Below are 15,109 nucleotides of genomic sequence, written 5' to 3' on the forward strand. Positions count from 1 at the left end.
CTTAATTTGAAACAAACTTGTAATCAATACTTTTCCAGTTCAGGAAGTTGTAATGTTTGTGCAATGATCATTGTTTTTTTTTTTAATTACAAAAGAAATATTTTAAATCTCCTCTGAATTTTAAGGAAAAATTTACCTTAAAAACCCCCATGATTTGTTCTAAAATGCACCAGAGAGCTTCTAAAGTTTAAAAATTTTTGGTGCCCTTTAGTGGGCCCTGAACCCCACGCCATGGCTTCGCAAGTTGACGAATCACGACAAAATTTTCCCCAGTTCTCACTCTTAGCTTTTACACAAAGTTGGCAGCCCTGCATTCATGCAATGGAGAGAATATGTCCATGAGTTGAAAGATGGAATGTTCATTCAACTCGATCTTTCAACTCATGAAAATATTCTCACCATATAGCACTCATAAACATTCATTATTTGTATACTGCATTGTGGGGAGGTTTTATGACCAATTTGGGGGGGGGGGGGGATTTCCACTGTTCCCACAGTGTCTTTGGACCCAACAATACCAAACTATGGGTGGCCGTCACCATGTTATGGGGAAGGTTTTTATTGTTAGGGAAATTAGGACTGAGTTATGGGGACTATCTGCTGTCCCCATAATGTCTTCGGTCCCCATAATACCATGGCACAATTTGGTGTAGTAGTCCCCACAGTTACAGAACATAAAAGTGTGAACTTTGTATCCTTTATGTCTGAGGACTTGGAACAAAGGGTTTCCTGCGATAACAATAACCCCAAGGACCTGACCAAGTCCTCGGGGGCTTTTTGTGTACAAACCTTATGGGAGATGTTTAGAAAAAGCAAATTAGGCTGTTTTTTGTATGATCTTGTTATCCTTCACGTCTGAGGACTTGGAACATAGGGTTTCCTGCGATACTAACCCCAAGGACCTGAGCTAAGTCCTCGGGAGGTTTTCATGTACAAACCTTAAGGGACATGCCAAGAAAAAGTATGAACAATATAGCATCAAAAGAACGGAGCAATAATAAGTGTCCTCAGAAGTATAGTTAAACATGCCTGGGTGTACCTCTTCCCTCTATAGATCCTCAGAACAGAGTTTGGTCTGGTGGTCAGCTGGGATGGGAGAAGCAAAGTGGACATCCATCTGATAGAGGACTACATGAATCAAGTGGAAGGACTGTGTGGTAACTACAATGGAGTAAATGGTGACGATTTCATCATCAGGGCCACGGGAGAAACGGTATTTGTGTCTTGTATTCATTTTCTTTCTTATCTTCTACTACAGATCCCCACGGGAAAAACAAGTCGAAACAGACTTAAAGGGACTATCCCGGCCAAATGCTAAATAAGATTGATGAAATAAATTAAGCAGCCCTGCAAAGTGGCAATCAGAGATCCGTCAGCATTCTCATTACAAATGATGTGTTCTGTCAAAAAAGACCCTTCCTTGCAGTCGGTTCAAAAAAATAAAAAAATAAATAGTTTTCAAATATTAAGAAGTATTGACGTCCTCCCTTTACAATGCCAGTTTAGCTCTTGAGAATTGACTTGTCTCAGCAATGTTTTCCTCATTTTAAGTTTGTGATATGTCACGAAACTAAAATCGGAGACATTTCTTGTTGATGTTTTGGATTATGCATTTCTCGACCTGATACACCTCTGCAAATCATCCCAAAATCACCTCTAGTGGTAAAATAACAGTCTTGAGAATGTATTTTAGATTATCATTATGAGCAGCAATTACTACTATCCTTCTCTAACAAATGCAGACCACAGACCTTGACCGCTTTGGAGAGAGCTGGGGTGCTGACGAGACATGCAAAGCCTGTACCGACTGCCAGGAGAAAGACGTGTGTCGCCTGACAGATAAGCTTGACGAAGCACAGGAGGCATGCAGCGTGCTGAATGACCGTCACGGTATAAACACATACCTCTGTACCAATTTTCTTGGGAACGTATTTCTCAAGACGAGTGAGCGTTTGAATCGAGCTGATGAAACGTTGGACTTTTATCGTTTTGACAATTAGTTTGGAAAATATCTCACAAGTGCAAGTTTTTGTTTTTTCCCATGAATCTCATCCATTTGATTTGTGAACTTAAGACAGAGTCCAACTCAGTTGTGAACGGAATTCTTGAAGGGCACATGCAGTTGAATTAACATGTTTTGAATCTTGGAGAAGACAAAACGTATAAAACTCTACTGCCAGAGAAATAAAAATGAAAGCCCTGCATTTCATGGTGGCCCCTTAGTCCTACTCTCATGGAGCTTCCACTGGTTGAATATATTTTGGTGTACATTTCCCGTCTGAAACAGGACCATTCGCCATGTGCATCGCAGTCATCGATCCCGTGGCCTACTATGAAAGCTGCCTGTACGACTTCTGCGCCATGTTCCCAGGTCAGGACAACCTGTGCGAAGACATCCAGAAATACGCTGACGAGTGCATAGATGCCGGGCTGCAGGTCGGCAATTGGAGAAGGCAAGGCTTTTGCTGTGAGTACAAATTGTATCGCAAATTAAAGTTCTTCACAGTTTTATTTCCCCTGTTCTGGCATACAAGTTAATCACAAGTCAATCGTACATTACTCATTTGTTAATCACATGGCAATCACATGGCTATCACATGGCAATCACATGGCAATCACATGGCAATCACATGGCAATCGCAAGTCACATCGCAATCCAGTTTCAAGTCTATATAGTCAAATGAACTGTGACAAAGGCTGCATCTGTGTTACGTCAGACTGTCAAACTATACCCTCGTTTCTTCTTATTTTTCCCCTTGCAGATGTGGACTGCCCAGTGAACATGGTCTTCAGCCAGATCGGCACATTGTGCCCGGATACCTGTGGTGACCAGGACGCATCTAAGGACTGTACAGGACAGGCCGGTCCCATGTGCGTCTGCATGCCGGGCTTGTTCTTGCAAGACGGGGACCGTTGTGTGGAAGATGCACAATGTGGCTGCACTTACCAAGGTGTTTACCACAAGGTAAGATCAAGTGCATGACATGCATTGTGAGACTTTTGAGATGTTGGTGGCAGCAAACACACTTTTTATTTATTCACGTCATGTTCAAGATAAAGCGCGTGCTCAATTTGACGCAAACAATGGAATAAGGACCGGTGTGTTTGCTGCCACCACCAACATCTCAAAAGTCTTTGATTTCAAAATGTGGAGTTTCTGGGTCCAATCCCCCCTACCTTTCCTTAAAATAGGAAAAACAGAAGAAAAGAAGAGTTTTCTAGATTTTCTAGTTTTCTAGCTCCATTTTTGTGTGAATATAACTTAAGGCAATGCTGAAAGGTCCTAAACTGTTAAGTTTTTACAACAAACTATGCCCTCAAGATACATTCTGCAAAGAGCTGCGATGCTGCATTAACCCATTAGCCGGCCTTACACCGGCCCAGACTGATCACAACTGGAGATTTGTATTGCAAGCTTTTTTCCTTTTTTTTCCTTCAAATCTTATACATGCCCGCTGTGCGTCATTCAGCAAAGAGTTTGTGTCTTATTAGCAGCTCCATACAAAGTCTGTTTTTGTTTTCGCCTCGGCAGAACGGCGGACAATTCATGGCGAGCGACTGCAGTGAAATCTGCTCCTGCAATGCGGACCACGAAGCTGAGTGCGTGGAGATCACGTGCAACGACCACGCTGAATGTCGGATTGAGGACGGTGTCCGCGGATGCTATTGCAACGACGGATGGACCGGAGATGGCATCGAGACCTGCGATGGTAACCCACACTCATTTTAGACTGGCGTTCTCTCGTCAAACGAATCAAATAGTATCAGAAGTTACTAACTACGTCAACTGAAATAGATTTTGCTTCTCAGACAAGTGAAGTTTATGTATTATGTTTTCATTTTAAAAAAACTAACCAATTTTCAACACTGGTTCTTTTCGAACCTACGTTTCTAGACAGAAGACAGTGACTTCTTATTTGCTTTATTCACAAACATCATTCTGAATTCCCACTTGGGAGAGCTTCATATCATATCTTATGGGATGTTATTATCTAGGAGAGAGTCTTCTCCAGCAATTGACTTCATGGTATGCTTCCCCTGTCAACAGAAATCCTGAAGCCAGTGGATGTGGTGGTGTGCGAGGACGATAAGCTGAGCATTGACTGCTCAGCATCGAACGAGCGCATTGAGATCCTGTTGGCTGTTTACAGCACTGAGCCACGAGACGATTGCCCTGCCACAGCCAACAATGCGGATGTTGAAGAGTTCCGCTATGCCAAGACGATCATCCGCAACCGTTGCCACAACCAGGCCAGCTGCACAGTCAGTGTCAGCTCCCTGGTCTTTGGGAACTTTGGCGGGGATGCCCCCAAAGCACTCTACGTCCGCTACCAGTGCCGTGAGATCGTACCCATTGGAATCTGCCACCCCGACGTCGAGCTGATTGCTTGCCAGGGCAGCGACCTGGAGATCGAGTGCAGCAACCTGAAGGTAGACCTCATCCACGCCGACTTTGGCCGACGGCAAGGGGACCACATCTGCTCGACAGACGACAGCGAGGCACTGACGCAAGACTGCTTCGCACCCTCAGCCTTGTTCAAGATGGTGGAAGCATGCCACCTGAGCCCCATGTGCACAATAAATGCCATCCCAGACACCTTTGGCAGCGACCCCTGCCCGAACACCAACAAATATCTCAGGGTAAGTACTGGGCTTTAGTTGGAAGTGAAAAAGTAAGTCTTCACAAGTCACATCACAAGTTCAGCCTGATTCAATTCAATTCACTATTTTTATTTCATCACAATTAAAAGACTTTAAAAGTGAAATTCTTCTTCTCAATGTGCACATAAAAACAATATACATATATTTAGGCAAGTAAAAATTTACATAAGTCGAAAACTACAATTTATGAAAAAGTAATAAGTATAAAAGTATAAAACGTCCAGCAAAAATCCCTACTTTAAAAAAAAAGCAGCTTGAAAACATAAAGCTTATTGTCATAAAAAAAACAATTAAAATCAAGCTGCAAGCTGATATGCTAGGCAGTGTTGTAGGTCTCGAGACCGGTCTCGGTCTCGAGACCGGTCTCGGTCTCGAGACCGGTCTCGGTCTCGAGACCGGTCTCGAGACCACTTTTTGCTGGTCTCGGTCTCGGTCTCGGTCTCGGAAGCTGTGGTCTCGGTCTTGGTCTCGGTCTCGGTCCCCTTTGGTCTCGATATTTTGGCTGGTCTCGGGTCGAGACCGGCAATATGTAGCTTTTACAGCTTGATCGATTACTTTGTGTTCACTTCGTTCAGTACCGTTGATAGTTAAAACATTTGCTAGCCCATAGATCAAGCTTGTTATATATCGTGGTCGGTTTGGACTCGACTGCACGTTGGAAAGTCCCAAAAGTACATGTAAAGCTGCAGCAGTACCAGTCACTGAACGATTTGGAACAAGTTCGGCATTTGTCTGTTGTGTCGGGCATATAAATTAAAGTATAAACTTGTAACAATTTATGCAATAAAGGCCTGCCATTTTCGGGGATTGTGTAGTTTAGCCCACCCCTGTGGCGTAATCATTTACATTTTGTATTCTGATAATAAATGAGGTGCTTCAAATTAGTTATATTTTCGACCCCACACAATGTTCTCTTTAATTTGGGACAGTATTTTGAAGAAAAAGTAAATTTTCCTACTGATTCTCCAGCATTGAACTCATACACTCTTACCAGTTACCACTCACTGTTGCCATGAGAGTGTATGATGAGTCCCCATTTTCTGGCTGCTCATTTTGAAGTACCCCATTATTCCTCAAAAATTAAAATCTCGTTCAGAAAAAAAATAAAAATCCATATGTAGCACATTCTGGCTACCACCTCGCAACTTGTGGGTCTACATGTACAAGTCCACATTCTATGACAGAAATTTTAAAATTAATTCAACATTTTCTAGCTCCCATTTTTTAAAATCAAGTACACAAGTCTTGTTAGAAGTTAAGTCCTATATTTATTTTAGGAAAAAAAAAGGCACAATGTAAAATTAAAATTGCATCTTTAAATATCCGTTAGAAGTCATAGCTGAAACCAAGGGGTGACTGTGGAGTTTAGGATCCGAGTTCCTATAACAGATGAAACATCTACCTTTAACTTTTTACTTTTGTCACGATTGGGTGCAGACAACATGTCAAAGCCCCTATTTCTTAAGTGTAACTACTTTTTGCTCAAGTAAGGTGTCATGTATCAATTTGTCAACACTGCCACTGGTCAAAATTTTGGTCTGTAATCTTTGTGAATAGAAAGGTTACAACTTTCAACTATAATAACGTGTCTTGTTTTTTATTTCGACTATTGTTATTTATTATCAGCGGTCTCGGTCTCGGTCTCGGTCTCGGACCATATTGGTCTCGGTCTCGGTCCACCTTGAAGGGGCTGGTCTCGGTCTCGGTCTCGGTCTCGAATCTTCAGGTCTCGGTCTTGGTCTCGGTCTCGCACTATCCGGTCTCGACTACAATACTGATGCTAGGTAATTTATTTAAAAAGGTCTGATCTGAATTGTGAAAACATTGCAAACAGAAATATTTATCTGATACAATTAGAATTATAGATATGAATGGCACTAGGTACAAAAGAAAATCTGAAGCGGTTTGTGTGAGTGGGGAGCGCTCGTAATCTTCCTGATGGGAGTGACTGTATAGATGAATGCAGAGGATGAGTTGGGTCCTGAGTTATAGTCTGCAGTTTCGTGAGATAGTTTGTTTCAACAATTTCGTTCACCTGTTTCACTTCCAGACCAATTATTTTTCTTGCAGTTTTTGTGATCCGCTCCCTTTTTTCCCGGTTATTTACAGTTAAGTTATTGCACCATACAATACAACTAAAAGAAATGATTGACTGGACAACACTCTGGTAAAATAGATGCAAAATTGAAACACCGACATTAAAAGAGCTTAACTTCCTGAGAAAATAAAGCCCTCTGGTTTGCCTTGGCATACATTCTCTGAGTGTTTTTGTTCCAGTTTAACCTGTTATCAATGGCTGTTCCAAGATACTTGTACTCAGTGACATTTTCCACTTGTTCATTTCTAATGCTAACATGGCCGGCATTGTTTTTTTTTTAACGAAAGTCAAAAATAAGTCAAGTGGCAAGCTTTAACAATAATTGTCAAAAAAGACTTGCATTTTCATTGTCCACCCCCTTATTACTTGTGATCTAACTATTGATTAACAAGATAACTTCTCTGATTGGCATCAACCTCTATTAAAAAAGATAAGTTTTGACCCCCAAAAATGCCACTCGTTTTTTAAAATAAAATAATGGTCTTAAATTAATGCTCAAGCTTCACCAGTAAATTAATCACAACCAACAATTGATAACGAATTCCAGGCACTGGACAAGTTGGTAACTTTACATAAAATACTCTGAAATGCCCCCTGTCGGTGTTTGCTTCCACGCTGAGGGAATTAACTGGCCTGAAGGAGTGTTTTATGGGGAAGCGTCAATTCAAAATTGGGTTTACCCATTCCCGATGAAATGGTATGAGCTCTGTATACTCGGTGCTGTGCGAGAGATTGCAAGAAAAATTCACAAGCTTGCTTGAGTGGGACTCGAACCCACGACCTCCTGCCTACAGTGCAGAGGACATTATTACTACTATTTGTTTTGTCTGTAGATTCACTACAGATGCGACGAGGCTCCAGATCCGAGAGAGTTGGAGGAGGACAAATGTGAACCCAATCCCTGCGGCGACAATGGAAAATGTGAAGCCATCAGCCTCGAACCCAAATACAACTGCAAGTGCAACCCAGGTTTCACCGGCACCCACTGCGATATTGGTACGGCTTGTTCTCCAATGACCCACAAACAGTTCTGGGTCTATATTTCATGACGCTGCTCAGCAGAAAATATTGCTTAGGAATTTTTGGACTTAACCCTTAAGTGTGCCCTGGAGGTTATGCATTGTTTTGCTTCCTCCAGCTGGTGGTAATTTAAGTGTACGTGTACATTGCCTAGCTGTATATAAATAGTAAAAGCTGTAAACTTAGTGGATCTTTCCCTATCAACGAGTAATAAAAAAAATAATGTATTTTGATTGAAAAGGGCACTTTCACTCTGAATTTTTCCAAAATATGTTCCGTTTATGAAGTACGTTGCTGGAATCAATTTCAGAAGTATGTTTTACAGAATGTCAGGCCCATGAAGGACATACAGTATGGATTCAGGAAAAAATGTTGCAACCTGACTGTTTTCTTCATAACTCATCTCAGTGAAGGTCAGTCATTGCAAAAATGATCATAAGACATGAATCTGGGACTGAGAAACATTTCCAATTTAATTAGGAAATACTTGTCTTGACTCTCCATAGACTTTGTACACAACCGCTGAAGCGGTGTCCGGTTGCAACATTTTTTCATAGATTAATTCAACAACCCCAATTAGACGTCATTACTGAGGTGGTGCACTAAATGCTACTCTGACCAATCGGTTGTCAAAATGCATGTTGGCCTCCATTAACTTCTTCAGTTTTGGCTTCTTGCGTGTGTTGGAGCTCGATGTAACGCTTTGGTTTCGATATTTTTCCTGTGACATACCAGGCACGTCCAGGTGCACAGCGCTCGGTGATCCTCACTACATCAGCTTTGATGGCAAAAAGTTCAGCTTCATGGGCCACTGCAAGTACACCCTGGTCAAGAACGCAGATGCCGAGGTGCCGGCCTTTGAAGTGATAGTCTTCAACGAAGCGGCAAGGCGCAACCCATCCATGTCATCGACCGTGCAAGTCCAGTTCAATTACAATGGCAAAGTGAGTGGTGGTTTTTTTCTTGATTTTTCGAGTCGTTTTTTTTTCGATTTTTTTTTAAAGGATGTAAAAATCATCAAATTAAACAACAAAGGGACACCGACTTGGTCAGCTTATAATGAGTGGGCTGAAGAACGAAATTGACTTGAGTGGGAATTTGAACCTTTACCTCTGAAACACTGTATCAGAGCTCTGCCAACAAAGTCATGCAGCTTTCATTTGGCAATCTCAGAGTTTCTATGTGTTTGTTCAAGGGGCGCGCCGGTATAGTTTTCTGGAAGTGAAAGGTTCATATCCTGTTCTTCTCGGTTTCTTTTGTTGACCCTCATTTTATGTTGGAAATGTGGTTTTGAAAATTATTTCTCATCTAAAAGTGGATCTCATGCCCCTAAGATTTGAAGGATTTCAAAATGGCACATTCTAAAATGATTTCTCCAACGAGGGAGAGAGAGAGAGAGCGCAAAGGTAAAAGAAAATAGGCGTATGCCAAATTTGGTTTTGATAAGTTTTCTGGGTTTTTTTTTTCACTCCTTAGGCCATTAATCTGAAGTACGGAGGACAAACGTTGGTTGACGGCATCAAAACAGAGGGCGTGGACACACCGGAACTGAAAATTAGCGTGAACTATCCCGATGTGGTAAGACAATCTGTTGCGTTAAACCCCCAACACTGCCCAGGGCTGATCTAAACCACCTGGGCCCAAGACTTTACCGAGCTGCTCAGCCAAAAAAATAAATAAATAAATAAAATGAACAAGAAATTGCTTTGCAAATTTATGTGTGTAGTGAAGTTGGCTGAGAACTTGCTATTGGGCCTAGCAATTTTCTGTGCATATAAAACCTGGAAAAATAGCACACCGTAAGGAACTTGCACAAACTAATACAACTAAACTAAAGTCTGGAGCTTTGAAGGGAAAAGTCGCGAGAAAAATTGAACTAATTGAGACAAAAGGGAAAACGTTCTAGATTTCAAACCAAAAATAGAAAAGGAATGGGTTTATTATAAAGGTTGGATTTATTCAAGGGGTGCTACTCCTTTACTTGAAACGCTAAAAATACGTAAAACTAACAAGTGAAAACTTGGCCCTGCCACACATAGAAGCTCCATGACGTACGCAAATGAGCCGCGTTTCATAGCGCTGCTAAGTACTTAAAAAGTATCTTAGCACAAAGAAATATTTGCTCTTAAGCAAGAACAGCTAATTACCAGCTTACAAATCATTCAAACCTTGTGGCTCGTGACCGGTTTTGAACTTATTTTTGGCCTGAGCACATAAATTCGCTGATCAGTCTTAGGCAGTTGAAATCATTCAAAATCTGTAAATGACTACGACTATTACCACATGAGTCGTTGATAAACAACATAAAATAGTTGATAAACTATATGAAATAATACCTATTGAGACTTTTTTTGTAGTAAATAATTTGGCAGTAGGAAGACATTTGGCATTACGGACACATTTCAGCGTCTCCCTAAAATGCCTTGACTGACTACCATTTCTAGCGTGAGTTTTACTGTCGAAAGTTGCATAAAACAATTTCTTCAAATCAAGAATAGTGTAATTGAAAAGTCTGGGGAGGGGAGAATATTAAAGTGTTTTTAATTTTTTTTTTTATTTGCGACCAAGTCCATTAGAATGTTACCCTAAGTTACCGTTCTCGGCAATAGTTATATTTAGTTCTCATTCTTGACCCCATCCAACCCTTCCTTCCCCTTCCCCCTAAAAAAACACAGGTGATCGAAACCAACATTGGAGTCACTATTTTCTGGGACGGTAAGTTCATGGTGGAGGTGGACGTGACCGGTGACTACTACGGCCACACCGAGGGCTTGTGCGGCACATACAACGGCAACCCTGATGACGATTTCCTCACTCGCTTTGGAGAAACGGTAAATCTACAAAGATATCTCAACAGCTTGCTCCCCAAAACCTTGGCTCTGTCTTCCGCTTCGAGAGATTTATTTAGGCCCCTGGCTTGGAGAGATTCTAACTCATTAAAGGACGTGCTCTCCCTCAGAATGCGATGCGCTGTGCGACAGGATGCACAACTAGCACTCAACAGCTTGATTTTTGAGAGTCAAAATTCCAACCCCTGTAATTCGTTCTTGCATGGTTCTTGCAAGAATAACTCAAAAAACGCCCTGTTTTTAAAGGATGGTTGTGTGGACATATATCCTACTTTTAAATGCTCTTTCCAATTGAGATTCGTTTTAAATGCATTTTGTAGCAAGTAATGTTCCTTTAAATCCATCTGTTTTGTGTCTCATAGCTGGATCCAGTGGATGAGACCAATATTCCCATCTTTGGACGGTCCTGGTTTGTTGCTGGTGGTGGTTGTGAGGACTGTGTGGACTGTGAGCTTCCTGAAGAATGCAGTGATGCCGGAGTGAAAGATGCAGCCCAGGAAATCTGCAACAACATCATCAGTGACGATGGTAAACGCCCTGTCAAATTCCTTTTTATGGACGTTTAAACGAAAGCTATTTATTTTTATTTAATTTCTTTCGAGTAATGTCATCAAGGGTTCGTCAAAACAGCAAATGAGTTATAGTTAAGAAATGGTGAAGAAGAAATGAAGATGAAGAAGCAAGGTTTAGTGTTAGAAGTGGGAGGGAAATCATGGAATGATATTCCAAAGAAACCCAGGGTGTGCCCAAACAGTTTAAAACTGGTTTCAGTTGGGGCCCTGCATACACTACTAATGATTATACACACATGTACAAATACAACACAACACAACACAACACAACAATCGCCAACCTGACTTTTACATGTATATGACGCGTATACATTTATGTTCACACCTCAACAGTGCAAACAATTTCATCAAGAGTCATTAATTGCAGTACCACTGCTGCATCAGATTTGACTTAGCCAGCTTGACATGGAGAGCTAGATGGACAAGTGGTTAAGATATCTGCTCTCGTAAGCCAGAGGTCATGGGTTCGAGTCCAAATTGAGTATAAAAGCTGTAACAATATAGTTGTCTGACCTTAGAAAGCTGGGAGAGAGAAGTTATAATCAAGTCAGTCACAAGTCATCATTGTGGGGTGCTGTGGTCCAATGGTTACGGTGTTCGACTCGTGTGCCGTGGTACATGGGTTCGAATCCTGACCGTGGGAACATGGTGCTTGTGCTCTTGAGCAAGGCACTTTACCATTATTGCTTCGTCCTTCAGATGGGACGTAAAGCCGTAGGTCCCGTGTGTTGTGTAATGCACGTTGAAGAACCCAGTAACACTTATCGCTAAGAGAAGGGGTTTGCCCCGGTGTTTCTGACAGTGGCTGCAATATGCGCCGCAGTACCTTATAAACCCTTATAAGGTGCTACATAATGGGTCTCATATTTCTCATAAACTTTATTTACCTTTCTTTAATAATACATATAATTTCCAGCGCCTTGAGTACCTAATTGTTGGTAGATACGTACGCTATATAAGACTCAGATATTATATTATAAGTCGTCACAAGTCGGTCACAAGTCAATAACAAGCCAGATGGGAAGCTATTCAAGTGAAGTTTGACGTGGCCCAAGATTTGGCTATTATTGACTCCATTAAAACTCTAAAACAAAGATAGACCCCAGATTTACTTCAATGAGAACCAAGGGTAGGTGCCCAAGGGTACGTGGGTGCACATTGATGCTTTTCCATGTTTGAACAATCAGACTTTGAATTCTTGTTATCACTGCTTTGTTCAGGTCCTTTCCAATCCTGCCACGAAGCCGTATCCCCGTCCTTCTATTTCAAGAGTTGCGTGATCGATCTTTGCACCATGCCGGACGGGCTGGCTCACTGCGATGACTACCAGGCCTACGCTGAAGTATGCAGGGATCAGGGTATCATCATCAACTGGAGACGACAGGACTTCTGCTGTAAGTCCACAAAACGAGAAACAACACCAGTTCTTCTGCAAGACTAATTGTTTATAGGAAATATTCCGTTGTTGGAATATGATTGTGGTCTAGCTAGCTGTCTTTACATAGAGGCTATGATTTTAATGATGATAAGTTTTCAGTTTACAAACCAATGTTTTATCTACTGATATTGGCATGCAAGACACTGTATCATTATTACTTCTGTATCATTATTACTTCAATGTGCTGTTTAAAAATAAAATTGGGCATAGAAACTTCATATGGATAATATACTGTCCTTAGCCAGAGAGATTGTTTGATGATTTGGCATGACATCCCCAGGGGAAAAGAAAACATTCCCAGTTGATTCATGTCAAGGAAAGTAGAGATACTCAGGCCAGATGAGGCACTGGCTTGACAGCAAATGTAGTAGTTATATACGAGCAATTTTACTTAACCACATCGGTTGATTGTTACATTACCAGCGAGTTAACATCACTAAACCAGTTAGGGTTATATTTACTTTACAAGTTGGGATTATTGTAACCTTTAAACTAATTACAGCTAATGTGACTTTACTAGTCCTTGTTATTTTACCAGTTAGGGTTAATGTTAGCTTGGTACAGGGTCAGTGATCCATACTAGTTCAGGTTATTGTTACTTTACTGGTTTGGGTTGTGATTTTACTAGTTTTGTCAATGGTATTTCTCTAGTTGAGATTAATGTTACTTTACTAGTTAGGGTTAATTTTGGCACATTTTCCATTTTGTTGTTGAAAGTGATTGACTGTTTGGCCAAGAACATGGTGTACAACCCCTTGAGTCCGTCTTGTCCCACCACCTGTGCCAATCCCACGGCCAGCTCCACCTGCAACCAGGCAGACAGGGAGGACTGTGTCTGCCCAACAGGCATGATCAAGGAAGGCGAGACCTGCATCGATGAGGAGAGGTGTGGATGTGTTGACCATGAAACCGGCTTCTACTACAGGGTGAGTGGTTTACCAGGGCATTCTGCGATATCTATTGTGCATCGTTGAATTTCTTTTTTTGGGGGGGGGGGTGTGAGAGGGAGAGATTTGCTGATGACAAGGTCTAAAGCCACTCAAGGTGAAGAGTTAAATGTTCAGTTAAAGAGAAAGAAGTAATCTGCTTGGGTGATATGAAATACATTATAAAAATATGGCAAGCAGGGTTAGCTGATCACTAGGCCAAGGGCCACTTGCGATGGCAGCTACAGACATGAATTTAACATGGAGTAGCAGAAGGAATATGTTGAAATTTCTCTTGAACCGAGATAAGGTTAAAGTGGGAAAGCAGGACCCTGGCAACGATGTCCACAGTGTACCAGTGCAAGTGGTAAACTTCAGGCACTTCCAATTCACATGCTAATGTGTTAACTGTCCGTCACACTTCTCTTCTGGTCTACAGCAAGGTGAAACGTTCATGACCGCAGATTGCTCCAAAGTCTGTTCCTGCGCAGCCGCCCATGATCTCCAATGTGTGCAGTTCCAGTGTCCGCCTCACGAAGTCTGCGGCGCACGAGACGCTGCCCCGGCGTGCATATGTGACGAGGGTTACTTCCGCGACACAGATTTGAACACTTGCGAGGGTATGCCAACTCCCCCAGCATTTTTTCCCCAGAGTTAGAATCAAGCCATCTGAAGTCCTCGCAATTCATTACAAATCAATCATAGTGTCACAAATGTGCGAATTCGCATGTAGTAAATGAGTGTTGATTTGAGCATGCCATAAAAAAATATGCCGAGATGAACATTTAAATGTTTAATAGTAAAATTTGAGGAACTGCTAAATTTCTAAATATCCATAATCAGCCTTGGATGTTGATTTGCTGCAATTTTTTCCCTGATAGCTATACCCGTTCCACAAGTCTTGCTCCGGTCCCAGAGAGAACTGGAGTGCACTACCATCACCTGCGGGAAAGGCTTTATCGATGTCCTAGATGCCAACTTTGGTCCCCGCGTTGACGAAGTCTGCCTGGAGGGTGAGCCCCCTGCTGACTGCAATGCCGCAGAAGCCAGAGCAATCTTGCGCAACCTGTGCCAGGGCCGAGACAAGTGTCAACTGGATCCCGCTACCGTGCAAGCCTTCGGCGAGCCCTGCTACGCCGTCCTCAACTACGTCTATGTCAACTTCGCTTGCACCCACAAAGCCATAGAGCACGGTGAGCCGCGCTCGCTGCCCTTCGACCTGCGGGTCTGCCAGGACAGCTCCTTGTATCTGGTCTGCAAGCAAGGGGAGTATGTATCCATCAAGAGTGCTTTCTTTGGCCGCCACGCCAACGATCGTTACTGCCTGGATGACAGCGCTGAAGCAGGCGAGGAGTACTCGGACCCTACTGCAATGGAAAAGGCTGTCGAGCTTTGCGGAGCCCCATCATCCTCTTGCATTCTCAGGGGGCTCGATTTTGGAGATCCTTGTCAAACAGTGAAAGAATACTTGGAAGTGAGCTACAGTTGCATCCCCCAAATCACTGGACAATAAGCATGGAACAGGTGAGAATTCTTAGATTTTA

The 15,109-nt window shown here is 42.2% G+C and overlaps 1 protein-coding gene across 2 annotated transcripts in view; it reads left to right on the forward strand.

Annotated features, from left to right (window-relative positions):
• The window catches only part of LOC119721398, a 63,673-nt gene that overhangs the window by 47,077 nt on the left and 1,487 nt on the right, over window positions 1-15,109 (forward strand). For both annotated transcript variants that reach the window (XM_038191465.1, XM_038191466.1), the window contains 15 exons: window positions 1,055-1,213; window positions 1,743-1,890; window positions 2,288-2,467; window positions 2,763-2,965; window positions 3,533-3,710; window positions 4,049-4,641; window positions 7,594-7,756; window positions 8,516-8,724; window positions 9,257-9,358; window positions 10,456-10,611; window positions 10,992-11,157; window positions 12,422-12,595; window positions 13,357-13,565; window positions 14,005-14,185; window positions 14,447-15,089. In XM_038191465.1, the coding sequence (XP_038047393.1) occupies window positions 1,055-1,213; window positions 1,743-1,890; window positions 2,288-2,467; window positions 2,763-2,965; window positions 3,533-3,710; window positions 4,049-4,641; window positions 7,594-7,756; window positions 8,516-8,724; window positions 9,257-9,358; window positions 10,456-10,611; window positions 10,992-11,157; window positions 12,422-12,595; window positions 13,357-13,565; window positions 14,005-14,185; window positions 14,447-15,078 (3,453 nt within the window). In that variant the 3' untranslated portion in view covers window positions 15,079-15,089. The remainder of the gene's footprint in view (window positions 1-1,054; window positions 1,214-1,742; window positions 1,891-2,287; window positions 2,468-2,762; window positions 2,966-3,532; window positions 3,711-4,048; window positions 4,642-7,593; window positions 7,757-8,515; window positions 8,725-9,256; window positions 9,359-10,455; window positions 10,612-10,991; window positions 11,158-12,421; window positions 12,596-13,356; window positions 13,566-14,004; window positions 14,186-14,446; window positions 15,090-15,109) is intronic.

Source organism: Patiria miniata, unplaced genomic scaffold (assembly GCF_015706575.1).
Source record: "Patiria miniata isolate m_02_andy unplaced genomic scaffold, ASM1570657v1 HiC_scaffold_13, whole genome shotgun sequence".
Lineage (NCBI taxonomy): Eukaryota > Metazoa > Echinodermata > Asteroidea > Valvatida > Asterinidae > Patiria > Patiria miniata.